This window comes from Coturnix japonica, unplaced genomic scaffold, assembly GCF_054131305.1.
Source record: "Coturnix japonica strain WE unplaced genomic scaffold, WE-NBRP24 Scf082, whole genome shotgun sequence".
Classification (NCBI taxonomy): Eukaryota; Metazoa; Chordata; class Aves; order Galliformes; family Phasianidae; genus Coturnix; species Coturnix japonica.
In genome coordinates this window covers 1-14,907 of record NW_028188985.1, presented here as the reverse complement: position 1 = coordinate 14,907, position 14,907 = coordinate 1, and the positions used below count along the sequence as shown (strand labels likewise).

At 49.3% G+C, this 14,907-nt stretch overlaps 1 protein-coding gene across 1 annotated transcript in view; it reads right to left on the bottom strand.

Annotated features, from left to right (window-relative positions):
* LOC146751505 (ATP-dependent chromatin remodeler CHD3-like) overlaps positions 1-13,404 on the bottom strand; it is a gene marked incomplete at its 5' end in the record, with an annotated part of 36,105 nt that extends 22,701 nt beyond the window's left edge. Inside the window, 2 exon segments of the mRNA XM_085534381.1 lie at positions 310-428; positions 13,065-13,404. Of these exon segments, the coding sequence (XP_085390507.1) occupies positions 310-428; positions 13,065-13,404 (459 nt within the window).
* Between the last annotated feature and the right edge of the window lie 1,503 nt (positions 13,405-14,907).

The following is a 14,907-nucleotide window of genomic DNA, read 5'->3' as shown; positions in this document are numbered from 1 at the left end:
CCCCCAGACCCTGAGATGCCACTGTAAGACCCCCATATGTCACCCTAAGACCCTCTCTGTCACCCCCAGACCCTAACATGCCACCATAAGACCCCCACACGTCACCCTAAGGATCCTCTATGTCAACCCCAGACCCCCACGTGTCACCCTAAGACCCTCTCTATTACCCCCAGACCCTGACATGCCACCATAAGACCCCCGCGTGTCACCCCAAGCCCCCCATCCCTGATGCAGTGCCGTCCCATCACCCCATTGAGTTGGCAGCCCCCATCCCCAGGTTTGGGGTGGGGGTGGGGGGGGGTCACCCACCAATTTTTTCCTTTTCCGGGGTTTTCCAGGCTTGTTTTCCTTTTGCTTCCTTGGTCCCCGTTTCTTCTTCTTCACCCCCAAAGCTCCCTCCAGGCCACGCAGCAGCTCCTCATCAGCATCTATGGGGACATAGACATGTGATATAGGCACTGATAAAGGTAGTTCTTCCCTACTTTGCCCCTTTTCAGGGTGGAAAAAGGGCTCAGAGTTGGTTTTTCTTTTCCTTTTTAGGCCGTTTCTTAACCCAAAAGGAGCCTCTGGTGAAGGTAAAGGGGAAAACACAGCAGCCTGAGGGTCAAATATGTATAGAAAGGAAAGCACTGACTGCAAAGGGGGACAAAAAGAAGCTGAAAAGTGGCATTTTGGGCCATTTCCCCCCATTTGCAGGAAGGATGAAGGTGCCACTTTGTTTCATGGCAGCAAAAATGAGTGAAACATCATCCAAAATGGCCAAAACTGGGCCTAAAATGGCACCAAAATCCACCAGAATGGCACCAAAATCTGCCAGAATGGCACCAAATGGCACCAAAATCCACCAGAATGGCACCAAAATCCACCAGAATGGCACCAAATGGCACCAAAATCCACCAGAATGGCACCAAAATCCACCAGAATGGCACTAAATTGCACCAAAATCTGCCAGAATGGCACCAAAATCCACCAGAATGGCACCAAAATCCACCAGAATGGCACCAAATGGCATCAAATCTTTGTGGAAAAGCAGCAAAACGGCACCAAAACAGCCCAAAAATTGTACAAATGATAGAAAAAAGCACCAAAATACCACAATAAAATGCCAGATCCCCACCAAAAATCATCGTAACGCCACCAAAATGGACCCAAATGGCACCAAAATTCACCCAAAAGTGCCAAAATTCTGCCAAAAAGTGCTGAGATGGCACCAAAAATGGCCAAAGCAGCAGCAGAAAGTGGCCAGATGGCACCAAAAGCCACCAAAGCTTCAGCAAAGATTGACAGAACGTCACCAAAAAGCACCAAAACGACACAAAAGTCACCAAAACGCCACTAAAAAGCACCAAAATCCCACCAAAAATCGTCCAAATGGCACCAAAGATGACCGAAATCCCAGGGAAAAGCGGTAAAGCAGCACCAAAAAGCACCAAAACGTCACCAAAATGAACCCCAGCTTCACCAAAAAGCACCAAAACACCAGCCCAAATTGACCAAATGACCCCAAAAATGACTGAAACAGCCCCAAAAATTAGCAATGTCTCACCAAAAAGCAGCAAAAGATCATAAGAAAGCACCGAAATGCCACCAAAAAGCATCAAAATGCCACTAAAAATGACCAAAATCCCACCAAAAATTGACCGATCGCCACCAAAAACCTGTAAACCACCATGAAAAATCACAGCGCTTCAACTAAAAGCATCAAAATACCATGAAAAGGGCCAAAACAACAAGAAAAGTGCCCAAATGACACCAAAAAGCACCAAAACAGCATAAAAAGGGCCCGAATAGCACCAAAAAGCACCAAAATACCATGAAAAATGCCCAAATGGCACCAAAAAGCATCAAAACAGCATAAAAAGGGCCCAAATGGCACCAAATCTGCACCAAATGTGCCCCAAAGCCACCAAAAAGTACCAAAATAGCATAAAAAAATACCTGAATGGCACCAAAAGCACCAAATCTGCACCAAAAAGTGCCAAAATGGCACCAAAAAGTACCAAAATAGCACAAAAAGTGCCCAAATGGCACCAAAAAGCACCAAATTTGCACCAAAAAGCACCAAAAAGTGCCCAAATGACACCAAAAAGTACCAAATCTGCACCAAATGTGCCCCAAAGCCACCAAAAAGTACCAAAATAGCACAAAAAGTGCCCAAATAGCACCAAAAAGCACCAAAATACCATGAAAAAATACCTGAATGGCACCAAAAAGCACCAAATCTGCACCAAAAAGTGCTAAAATGGCACCAAAAAGTACCAAAATAGCATAAAAAGTGCCCAAATTGCACCAAAAAGCACCAAAATACCATGAAAAATTGCCCAAATGGCACCAAAAGCACCAAATTTGCACCAAAAAGCACCAAAAAGTGCCCAAATGATACCAAAAAGTACCAAATCCGCACCAAAAAGTGCCAAAATGGCACTAAATCAGCACCAAAAGTGCCCAAATTGCACCAAAAAGCACCAAAATACCATGAAAAAATACCTGAATGGCACCAAAAAGCACCAAATCTGCACCAAAAAGTGCCAAAAGGGCACTAAACCAGCACAAAAAGTGCCCAATTTGCACCAAAAAGTGCCAAAATGGCACTAAATCAGCACCAAAAGTGCCCAAAAAGCACCAAAATACCATGAAAAAATACTTGAATGGCACCAAAAAGCACCAAATCTGCACCAAAAAGTGCCCAAATGGCACCAAACCAGCACCAAAAGGGCCACAGGCTCCAGTAGTGCCACATCCCAGCCTTGTTTTGGGGTGAAATCCCGTTGTTTTGGGGTGAAATCTCATTGTTTTGGGGTGAAATCCCATCGTTTTGGGGTGAAATCCCATTGTTTGGGGTGAAATCCCGTTGTTTTGGGGTGAAATCCCCTTGTTTTGGGTTGAAATCCCATCGTTTGGGGTGAAATCCCATCGTTTTGGGGTGAAATCTCCTTGTTTTGGGGTGAAATCCCATTGTTTTGGGGTGAAATCCCATTGTTTTGGGGTGAAATCCCATTGTTTGGGGTGAAATCCCGTTGTTTTGGGGTGAAATCCCGTTGTTTTGGGGTGAAATCCCGTTGTTTTGGGGTGGAAAAGGGCAAAATTGGGGTGGAAAAGGGGCAAAATTGGGGTGGAAAAGGGGCAAAATTGGGGTGGAAAAGGGGCAAAATTGGGGTGGAAAAGGGGCAAAATTGGGGTGGAAAAGGGGCAAAATTGCGGTGGAAAAAGGGGCAAAATTGGGGTGGAAAAGGGGCAAAATTGGGGTGGAAAAAGGGCAAAATTGGGGTGGAAAAAGGGCAAAATTGGGGTGGAAAAAGGGCAAAATTGGGGTGGAAAAAGGGCAAAATTGGGGTGGAAAAGGGGCAAAATTGGGGCGGAAAAGGGGCAAAATTGGGGCGGAAAAGGGGCAAAATTGGGGTGGAAAAAGGGCAAAATTGGGGTGGAAAAGGGGCAAAATTGGAGTGGAAAAGGGGCAAAATTGGGGTGGAAAAGGGGCAAAATTGGGGTGGAAAAGGGGCAAAATTGGGGTGGAAAAAGGGGCCAAAATGGGCCAGAAAAGGGCACACCTGGGTGGGAAATGGGACTAATTGGGTGAAAATGGATCAAAATGGGGCAGAAAAGGAGACGCCGGGGTGGGAAAAGAGGAAAAAATGGGTGAAAAAGGGCAAAAAATAAGGTGAAATGGGGCAGAAAATGACACAGTGGGGTGGAAAAGGGAGCAAAATGGGTCGGAGAAGAATGTGACAGAAAGGAAAAGGGGCAGAAATAGGGCAAAATGGGCCAAAAAAGGGCAAAATGGGCCAAAAAAAGGGCAAAATGGAGTGAGGAAAGGATGAAAAAAGAACTAAAATGGGGCAGGAAAATGGCAAAATGGGGTGGAAAATACAAGAAAAAGGGCAAAATGGGGCAGGAAAGGGGCAAAATGGAACAGAAAAGGGCACCACAGGGCAGGAATAGGGCACAGAGGAGCAGAAAAAGGTGGGAAAAGGGCAAAATGGGGTGAAAAGGGATAAAAAAGGGTCAAAATGGGGCAGAAAAGGGCCAAAATGGGGTGGAAATGGGGCAGAAAAAGGGCAAAACGGGGCAGAAAAGGGCCAAAACAGGGCAGAAAAGGGCCAAAACGGGGCAGAAAAGGGCCAAAACGGGGCAGAAAAGGGCCAAAACGGGGCAGAAAAGGGCCAAAACGGGGCAGATAAGGGCCAAAATGGGGCAGAAAAGGGCCAAAACGGGGCAGATAAGGGCCAAAACGGGGCAGATAAGGGCCAAAACGGGGCAGAAAAAGGGCCAAAATGGGGCAGAAAAAGGGCCAAAACGGGGCAGAAAAGGGCCAAAACGGGGCAGAAAAAGGGCCAAAACGGGGCAGAAAAAGGGCCAAAATGGGGCAGAAAAAGGGCCAAAACGGGGCAGAAAAAGGGCCAAAACGGGGCAGAAAAAGGGCCAAAACGGGGCAGAAAAGGGCCAAAACGGGGCAGAAAAGGGCCAAAACGGGGCAGAAAAGGGCCAAAACGGGGCAGGAAAGGGCCAAAACGGGGCAGGAAAAGGCCAAAATGGGGCAGAAAAAGGGCCAAAATGGGGCAGAAAAGGGCCAAAACGGGGCAGAAAAGGGCCAAAACGGGGCAGAAAAGGGCCAAAACGGGGCAGAAAAGGGCCAAAACGGGGCAGAAAAAGGGCCAAAACGGGGCAGAAAAAGGGCCAAAACGGGGCAGAAAAGGGCCAAAACGGGGCAGAAAAGGGCCAAAACGGGGCAGAAAAGGGCCAAAACGGGGCAGAAAAAGGGCCAAAACGGGGCAGAAAAGGGCCAAAATGGGGCAGAAAAGGGCCAAAACGGGGCAGATAAGGGCCAAAACGGGGCAGATAAGGGCCAAAACGGGGCAGAAAAGGGCCAAAACGGGGCAGAAAAGGGCCAAAATGGGGCAGATAAGGGCCAAAACGGGGAAGAAAAGGGCCAAAACGGGGAAGAAAAGGGCCAAAACGGGGAAGAAAAGGGCCAAAACGGGGAAGAAAAGGGCCAAAATGGGGCAGAAAAGGGCCAAAACGGGGCAGGAAAGGGCCAAAACGGGGCAGGAAAGGGCCAAAACGGGGCAGGAAAGGGCCAAAACGGGGCAGAAAAAGGGCCAAAATGGGGCAGAAAAGGGCCAAAACGGGGCAGAAAAGGGCCAAAACGGGGCAGAATAGGGCCAAAACGGGGCAGAATAGGGCCAAAACGGGGCAGAAAAGGGCCAAAACGGGGCAGAAAAGGGCCAAATCGGGGCAGAAAAGGGCCAAAACGGGGCAGAAAAGGGCCAAAACGGGGCAGAAAAGGGCCAAAATGGGGCAGAAAAGGGCCAAACTAGCACTTTTTGCCCTCATTTCCCTGCTCAGACAACGGGACATCACAGAGCACCATGTTGGGGGGGGGCATATCTCTCTTTCCCTCCCCATTTTCCACTGCCCCCCCCCACCCCCCCTTCCCCTCATTCCTCCCCCGTTTCCACTTCCCCGCCATTTTGGGGCTGTTTTGGGGTTTTTCTTTTAATGACTATTTTTTGCATGGCGGATTTTCCCCACACCTGAAGGAATCCCCCGAGGGGGAGGGCAAGAAAATGAGGGGAAAAAAGGGGGAAATCGGGCAAAAGTGAAAGCAAAGGGGAACATGGGGGAGAGGATGGGGGGGGGGGGGGTTGAAAAACACGATGTAAAAAGAGGGAAAAAAGCCCAAAAAAGGGGGTAAGGAAAAGGGTGAAAATGGAGGAAAAAAAAAAGGGCTGAGACAAAGAGGTGAACGGAGCAACGAAATGGGGGAAAAAACAGCAAAATACGGCAACGACGCCACGAAATGAAGGGGGGGGGAGGAGGGGGGGGAGGGAATGAGAGAAGAAGGGTCGTTTTTTGGGGTATTTTGGGGTATTTTGGGGGGATTTAGGGGCTGTTTTTGTTGGGGTTGAGCCTCCAGCGCGGCGCTCAGGAATGTCACGTTGGCTTTTTGCCCAAATCTGCCTTTTTTTTTGTTGTTTTTTTTTTTTCTTGTAAGGTTTTTTGGGTAAATTGAACAGCACGCGTCTCTTTGTTCCGTCTTCCCTTCCCCCCCCTTCCCTTAACCCCCCCTCCCTTCTTTCTTTTCCTGCTCTGATTAAAAACGGGTTGAAAACATCAAAAATCGGTGAAAAAAAAAAGAAAGCAAAAGCAAAACGGCCAAAGCGGGAGGTCGGGAAAGTTGTGAAAAGTGCCTGTTTCACCTCAAATTGAGTGGACAGACAGGACAGATGGACAGACTCTGCTCTAAGGAGGGATGGGACAGTGGGGGGGGGCAGGGGGATTTTGGGGAGAAAAAGGATCAAATTGGTGCATTTGGGGCTGGGGAAGAAAAGCTGAAGGAAGGTGTGGGGAGAGAGGGAAAAATGGGGGGAAAATGGGGGGTTTGGGGGCAATGAGGGCAGATGGGGGGGAAAAAGAGGCCTTAAAATCCAAAGTGACCCATTTCTGAGGGGTTTTGGGGGTAAAAAGGGGCCTAATATCCAAACTGACCCATTGCTGAGGGATTTATGGGGAAAAACGGGAGTAACATCCAAACTGACCCATTTCTGTGAGGTTTTGGGGTAAAAAAGGGCCAAACAGCCAAACTGACCTATTTCTGAGGGATTTATGGGGGGGGAAAAAAGGGCCTAAAATTCAAATTGACCCATTTCTGAGCAGTTTAAGCAATAAAAAAAGGGCCTAATATCCAAACTGACCCATTGCTGAGGGGTTTTGGGGTAAAAAAGGGCCTTAAAATCCAAACTGACCCATTTCTGAGGAGTTTAGCAATAAAAAAGAGCCTAACATCCAAACTGACCCATTGCTGAGGCATTTTGTGGTAAAAAAGGGCCTAATATCCAAACTGACCCATTGCTGAGGGGTTTTGGGGGGAAAAAGAGAGTCTAAAGTCCAAATTGACCCATTTCTGAGGAGTTTAGCAAGAAAAAAAGGGACCTAATGTCCAAACTGACCCATTGCTGAGGGGCCTGGAGGGAAAGAAGGCCCTAAAATCCAAAGTGACCCATTTCTGAGGGGTTTATGGGGAAAAAAGGGAGTAACATCCAAACTGACCCATTGCTGAGGGGTTTGAGGGGAAAAAGAGAGCCTAAAATCCAAATTGACCCATTTCTGAGGAGTTTAGCAAGAAAAAAAGGGACCTAATATCCAAACTGAGCCATTGCTGAGGGGCTTTGGGGGGAAAAAGAGAGTCTAAAATCCAAATTGACCCATTTCTGAGGAGTTTAGCAAGAAAAAAGGGACCTAATGTCCAAACTGACCCATTTCTGAGTGGTTTTGGGGTAAAAAAGGGCCTTAAAATCCAAACTGACCCATTTCTGAGCAGTTTAGCAATAAAAAAGGGCCTAACATCCAAACTGACCCATTACTGAGGCATTTTGTGGTAAAAATGGGCCTAATATCCAAACTGACCCATTTCTGAGGGGTTTTGGGGTAAAAAAGGGCCTTAAAATCCAAACTGACCCATTTCTGAGGAGTTTAGCAAAAAAAAAGGGCCTAACATCAAAACTGACCCATTACTGAGGCATTTTGTGGTAAAAAAGGGCCTAATATCCAAACTGACCCATTGCTGAGGGGGTTTGGGGGGAAAAAGAGAGTCTAAAATCCAAACTGACCCATTTCTGAGGAGTTTAGCAAGAAAAAAGGGACCTAATATCCAAACTGACCCATTTCTGAGGAGTTTGGGGGTAAAAAAGGGCCTAATATCCAAACTGACCCATTGCTGTGGAGTTTGGGGATAAAAAAGGGCCTAATATCCAAACTGACCCATTGCTGAGGGGTTTTGGGGGGAAAAAGAGAGCCTAAAATCCAAATTGACCCATTTCTGAGAAGTTTAGCAAGAAAAAAGGGACCTAATGTCCAAACTGACCCATTGCTGAGGGGTTTGAGGAAAAAGCAGGCCCTAAAATCTAAACTGACCCATTTCTGAGGAGTTTAGCAATAAAAAAGGGCCTAAAATCCAAACTGACCCATTTCTGAGGGGTTTTGGGGGTAAAAAGGGGCCTAATATCCAAACTGACCCATTGCTGAGGGGTTTTGGGGTAGAAAAGGGCCTAACATCCAAACTGACCCATTGCTGAGGGGTTTGAGGAAAAAGCAGGCCCTAAAATCTAAACTGACCCATTTCTGAGGAGTTTAGCAATAAAAATGGGCCTAAAATCTAAAGTGACCCATTGCTGTGGAGTCTGGGGATAAAAAAGGGCCTAAAATCCAAACTGACCCATTTCTGAGGGGTTTTGGGGTAAAAAAGGGCCTAATATCCAAACTGACCCATTTCTGAGGAGTTTAGCAATAAAAAAGGGCCTAAAATCCAAAGTGACCAATTTCTGAGGGGTTTGGGGGTAAAAAAAAGGGCCTAATATCCAAACTGACCCATTTCTGAGGGGTTTTGGGGTAAAAAAGGGCCTAACATCCAAACTGACCCATTGCTGAGGGGTTTTGGGGTAAAAAAGGGCCTAATATCCAAACTGACCCATTGCTGAGGGGTTTGAGGAAAAAGCAGGCCCTAAAATCTAAACTGACCCATTTCTGAGGAGTTTAGCAATAAAAAAGGGCCTAAAATCCAAAGTGACCCATTTCTGAAGTGTCTGGGGGTAAAAAAAAGGGCCTAAAATCCAAACTGACCCATTTCTGAAGGGTTTTGGGGTAAAAAAGGGCCTAACATCCAAACTGACCCATTTCTGAGGGGTTTTGGGGTAAAAAAGGGCCTAATATCCAAACTGACCCATTGCTGAGGGGTTTGAGGAAAAAGCAGGCCCTAAAATCTAAACTGACCCATTTCTGAGGAGTTTGGGGGTATAAAGGGGCCTAAAATCCAAACTGACCCATTTCTGAAGGGATTTTAAGGAGAAAAGGCCCTGAAAACCAAATAGATCCATTTCTGAGGGTTTTTGGAGAAAGAAAAAGAGGCCCCCAAACCCAAATTTAACCCATTCTAAGCATTCTGGGGGAAACAGAGGCCCTTAAGGCCAAACGGACCCATTTCTGAGTGATTTTGGGGTAAAAAAAGGGCACTAAAACCCAAACTGACCCATTTCTGAGGTTTCCTGTGGAGAAAGAGGCCCTAAAATCCAAACAGACCCATTTCTGAGGGGTTTTGGGGGGAAAAAAGGCCCTAAACCCCAAATTTGCCCATTTCTGAGTATTGCTGTGGAAAAAATGAGGCCCTCCAACCCAAACTGACCCATTTCTGGGTATTTTGGGGTAAAAAAAAGGCCCTAAAACCCAAATTTGCCCATTTCTGAGAAATCCTGTGGAAAAATGAGGCCCTCAAACCCCAATTTACCTATTTCTGGGTATTTTGGGTTAAAAAAGGCCCTAAAACCCAAATTTGCCCATTTCTGAGTGTCCCTGTGGAAAACTGAGGCCCTCCAACCCAAACTGACCCATTTCTGTGTATTTTGGGGTAAAAAAAGGCCCTAAAACCCAAATTTGCCCATTTCTGAGTATTGCTGTGGAAAAAATGAGGCCCTCCAACCCAAACTGACCCATTTCTGTGTATTTTGGGGTAAAAAAAGGCCCTAAAACCCAAATTTGCCCATTTCTGAGTAATCCTGTGGAAAAATGAGACCCTAAAACCCCAATTTACCCATTTCTGGGTATTTTGGGTTAAAAAAGGCCTTAAAACCCAAACTTGCCCATTTCTGAGTATTCCTGTGGAAAAATGAGGCCATCAAACCCCAATTTGCCCATTTCTGGGTATTTTGGGTTAAAAAAGGCCCTAAAACCCAAATTTGCCCATTGCTGAGCGTCCCTGTGGAAAAATGAGGCCCTCCAACCCAAACTGACCCATTTCTGGGTATTTTGGGGTAAAAAAAAGGCCCTAAAACCCAAATTTGCCCATTTCTGAGAAATCCTGTGGAAAAATGAGGCCCTAAAACCCCAATTTACTTATTTCTGGGTATTTTAGGTTAAAAAAGGCCCTATAACCCAAATTTGCCCATTGCTGAGTGTCCCTGTGGAAAAACTAAGGCCCTCCAACCCAAACTGACCCATTTCTGGTATTTTGGGGTAAAAAAAAGGCCCTAAAACCCAAATTTGCCCATTTCTGAGAAATCCTGTGGAAAAATGAGGCCCTAAAACCCCAATTTACCCTATTTCTGGGTATTTTGGGTTAAAAAAGGCCCTAAAACCCAAATTTGCCCATTTCTGAGTAATCCTGTGGAAAAATGAGGCCCTAAAACCCCAATTTTACTTATTTCTGGGTATTTTAGGTTAAAAAAGGCCCTAAAACCCAAATTTGCCCATTTCTGAGTGTCCCTGTGGAAAACTGAGGCCCTCCAACCCAAACTGACCCATTTCTGTGTATTTTGGGGTAAAAAAAAGGCCCTAAAACCCAAATTTGCCCATTTCTGAGTATTCCTGTGGAAAAATGAGGCCCTCAAACCCAAATTTAACCATTCCTGAGTGTTTTTTGGGGTAAAAAAGGCCCCAAATGGAGCCATTTCGAAGCACTTCCCAAACGTGCCCTTTTAACATTGCAAAACCCACCGGATTTTGGGTCACTTTGGGCAAAAAGAAACTTTTTCCTTCCTTTTTATTTTTTCTTTGAGAGAAAAATACCCAAAAAGACGAAGTTTAAACCCAAAAACCCCACAGAAGAGATGAAGAAAAAAGGGCCCGTTTTGGAGCCCTGTTTTGGGGGAAAAACCAGCAGAAAAAGTGTTTCCAACCCCAGAAGTGTGAAAATCACCTTTTGCTTTTAACCAAAATTGCCTTTTTTTGGCTGATTCTTTCTTTCTTTCCACTTTGGGGGGGGAGGGGGGAAATGACAGGGAAAGGGGAGCAAAAAATGGGTAAAATTAAGGCAAAATTGGGGTCAAATGAAACGTGGCATTGACGGAAAATGGAAGGGGGAAATGAGGGGAAACGTCCCCAAATTGGAGCTGCTGTCTGAGGTGGGTTTATGTTTTTTATTGGGGGGGGGGGGCATTGATTACAATGAGGCCCTATGGGAGGGGGGGGGGTCTCGGTTTTACCCAAATTGTTGCATTTTTGGCCTTTTATTTGGGGGGGAGGGGGGGGCATGAATTGCAACTGGGGGGGGGGCACAGTCCTAAATCTACCACAGTTATTATGGGGGGGGGGGCGCACAGTGAGGGGGGTCCCTGAGGAGGTAAAGAGGGGGGTGTGAAGGTTCCCCCCCCCCCCCAAAATCTTTACACATAATTTAATATCTGCCCCCCCCCCCCAAATAAACACAAACCCTCACACCCCCCCCCCCCATACAAACACGGGGTGGGGGGGCCATTCCACTGTGCCCCCCCCCCCATAATACAGACCCCCAAACCCCCCAATACAGACTCAAATCCGACCCCCCCAACACACACAGATTGGGGGGGGGGGGTCCCCAATAACAGCCTCAAATCTGACCCCCCCCAACACACACAGATTGGGGGGGGTCCCAATAACAGCCTGGGGGGGGGGTCCCCAATAGCAGCCTCAAATCTGACCCCCCCCAACACACACAAATTGGGGGGGGGTCCCCAATAACAGCCTGGGGGGGGGTCACCAATAACAGCCTCAAATCCGACCCCCCCCAAAACACACACAAATTGGGGGGGGGTCCCTAATAAAAGCCTCCAATCCAGCCCCCCCAACACACACAAATTGGGGGGGGGGTCCCTAATAAAAGCCTCCAATCCAGCCCCCACAACACACACAAATTGGGGGGGGGGGTGTCTCCAATAACAGCCTCAAACCCGACCCCCCCCCAATAACAGCCTCAAATCCAACCCCCCCAACATACACAGACTGGGGGGGGTCTCCAATAACAGCCTCAAACCCGACCCCCCCAACACACATAAATTGGGGGGGGGGGTTGTTAACATTCCACAGTGCCCCCCCCCCATCGCCGAGCATTATTTGAGGGGGGGGGGCTCATAATTGGGGTAATAAAGCAGATAAAGCAGCACCAGTAATAACAATAACACCAGGAAGGCAATGACCCCCCCCACAACAAACACACGCTGCCCCCCCCCCCCCACGAGAGCTGCCGTTGTTTACAAACACCGCCCCCCCCCCCCCCATAACAACCCCCCCCCGATAACAACCCCCCCCCCCCATCCCGGCTCAGTCCCCTTATTAATATGGGGGGGGTCCATTAGTTCAGTCCCTTATTGCTATGGGGGGGGTCCATTAGCTCCTTATTGCTATGGGGGGGTCCATTAGCTCCTTATTGTTATGGGGGGGGCATTAGTTCCTTATTGTTATGGGGGGGGCATTAGTTCCTTATTGCTATGGGGGGGTCCATTACCTCCTTATCGCTATGGGGGGGGCATTAGGTCCTTATTGTTTTGGGGGGGGGGGGGGGGGGGGGTCCATTAACTCCTTATCGCTATGGGGGGGCATTAGGTCCTGGTCGCTATGGGGGGGGGTCCATTAGCTCCTTATTGTTATGGGGGGGGCATTAGTTCCTTATTGCTATGGGGGGGGGGGGGGGGGGGTCCATTAGCTCCTTACTGTTGTGGGGGGGGCATTAGGTCCTTATTGTTTTGGGGGGGGGTCCATTAGCTCCTTATCGCTATGGGGGGGGGCATTAGGTCCTGGTCGCAATGGGGGGGGGGGGGTCCATTAGCTCCTTATTGTTTTGGGGGGTCCATTAGCTCCTTACTGCTATGGGGGGGGGGCATTAGGTCCTTATTGTTTTTGGGGGGGGGGGTCCATTAACTCCTTATCGCTATGGGGGGGGCATTAGGTCCTTACTGTTTTTTGGGGGGGGTCCATTACCTCCTTATCGCTATGGGGGGGGCATTAGGTCCTGGTCGCTATGGGGGGGGGGGTCCATTAGGTCCTTATTGTTTTTGGGGGGTGTCCATTACCTCCTTATCTCTATGGTGGGGGGGGGGGGGGTCCATTAGGTCCTTACTGCTATGGGGGGGGGGGGGGTCCACTACCTCCTTATCGCTATGGGGGGGGCATTAGGTCCTTATTGTTTTGGGGGGGGGGGGCGTCCATTAACTCCTTATCTCTATATTGGGGGGGGGGGGGTCCATTACCTCCTTATCTCTATATTGGGGGGGGGGGGTCCATTACCTCCTTATCTCTATATTGGGGGGGGGGGGGTCCATTACCTGTCGTCACCGTAGCGGCCGGAGCCGGAGCTGGTAGTGGGGGGGGGGCGGTGGCGGTGGTGGGGGGGGGGGTAACGGAGGTGGGGGGGCGGCGGTGTTGGCGGTGGTAGTGACGGGGGGGGGGGGGTGGGGGGGATGAGGTGGTGGTGGGGGGGGGGCGGCGGGTAAAGATCTTCGTCGTCGTCGTCGTCTTCTTCCTCCTCCTCCTCTTCCTCCTCCTCGGAACCTTCTTCACCCTCCGCCTCGGAACCCGCCATCTCCTCCTCCTCCTCCTCGTCCTCCCGCAGCGGGGACGCCATGGCGGCGGGGCGGGGGGCGGAGGGAGGAGGAGGAGGAAGAACTAAAGGGGGGGGGGGGGGGGGGGAAAGGAGAAAGGGGTGGGGGGGGGGGGGGGATCTTATACCGCGCCCTGATGGGGGTGATAAAGTGTGGGGGGTGAGTGATAAAGTGGGGGGGGGCTCAAGAAAGAGAGGGATAAAATGGGGGGGTTATAGGGGGGTTAAAAGGGGGGGGGGGTGAAAGGAGAAAGGAGTGGGGGGATCCTATACCGCGCCCTGTGGGGGGGGGTGTGATAAAGTGGGGGGGTGATAAAGTGGGGGGGGGCGAGTGATAAAATGGGGGGGGGCTCAAGAAAGAGAGTGATAAAATGGGGGTTATAAGGGGGTTAAAGGGGGGGGAGTGGTGGTAAAATGGGGGGGGTTGAAAGGAGAAAGGGGCGGGGGGGGGGGATCCTATATCGCGACCTGATGGGGGGGGGGTGATAAAATGGGGGGGGGCTCAATAGAGAGAGTGATAAAATGGGGGTTATAAGGGGGGTTAAAAGGGGGGGGGTGGTAAAATGAGGGGGGGGGGGGTGTTAAAAAATATATAATAGAGGGATATAAGAGAAAGAGAGAAAAAAGGGAGGCGGGGAGGGAAGGAGGGAGGGAAGGAAGGCCGAGATGAGGTGAATGCCGCCAAAATGGGGGGGGGGGCGGATAAAAAGGGGGGGGGGGATAAACGGGGAGGGGGCGCCGCGCCCTCGGGGTGGGGGGGGATAAAAAAAACTAGAGGGAAATGGGGGAAATAATGGGATAATGAAGGGGGAAATGGAGGCGGATGGCGCTGAGGAGGGCCCCGGGGGGGGGGGGGGGGGGAGGCGGGGAAGGGGGAGGGGGGGTGTTGTGTTTTGGTGTAAATCTTGTGGTTTTGGGGGGTTTTATTGGGGGGGGGGGGGGGTTGTGTGTGGGATTGATTTGGATCTGGAGGGGGGGGGGAATGGACGAGCTGAAATGGGGGGGGCGGGATGGGGGGGGGCGAAGGGAGAGGGGAAAGGGGGGGAATGGAGGGGAAATAAGGGAAAAGGGGGGAAAAGTGGGGGAAAAGGGGGAAATAATGGGGAAAAGGGGGGAAAAGTGGGGGAAAAGGGGGAAATAATGGGGAAAAGGGGGAAATAATGGGGGAAAAGGGGGAAATAATGGGGGAAAAGGGGGAAAAGTGGGGAAAAGGGGGAAATAATGGGGGAAAAAGTGAAGGAAATGGGGGAAATAATGGGGGAAAAGTGAAGGAAATGGGGGAAATAATGGGGGAAAAGGGGGAAAAGGGGGGAAAAGTGAAGGAAATGGGGGAAATAATGGGGGAAAAGTGAAGGAAAATGGGGGAAATAATGGGGGAAAAGGGGGGGAAAATGGGGAAAAAGGGGGAAAAGTGAAGGAAAAGGGGAAAAAATGGAGGAAAAAGGGGGTTATAGAAGGAAAAGGGATTAATGGAAGGAAAGGGGGAAAAAGGGGAGGAAGTGAAGGAAAAGGGGCGAAAGGGAGAAAATGGGGGAAATGGGGAAAAAAAGGGAAAAGTGAGGATCTCT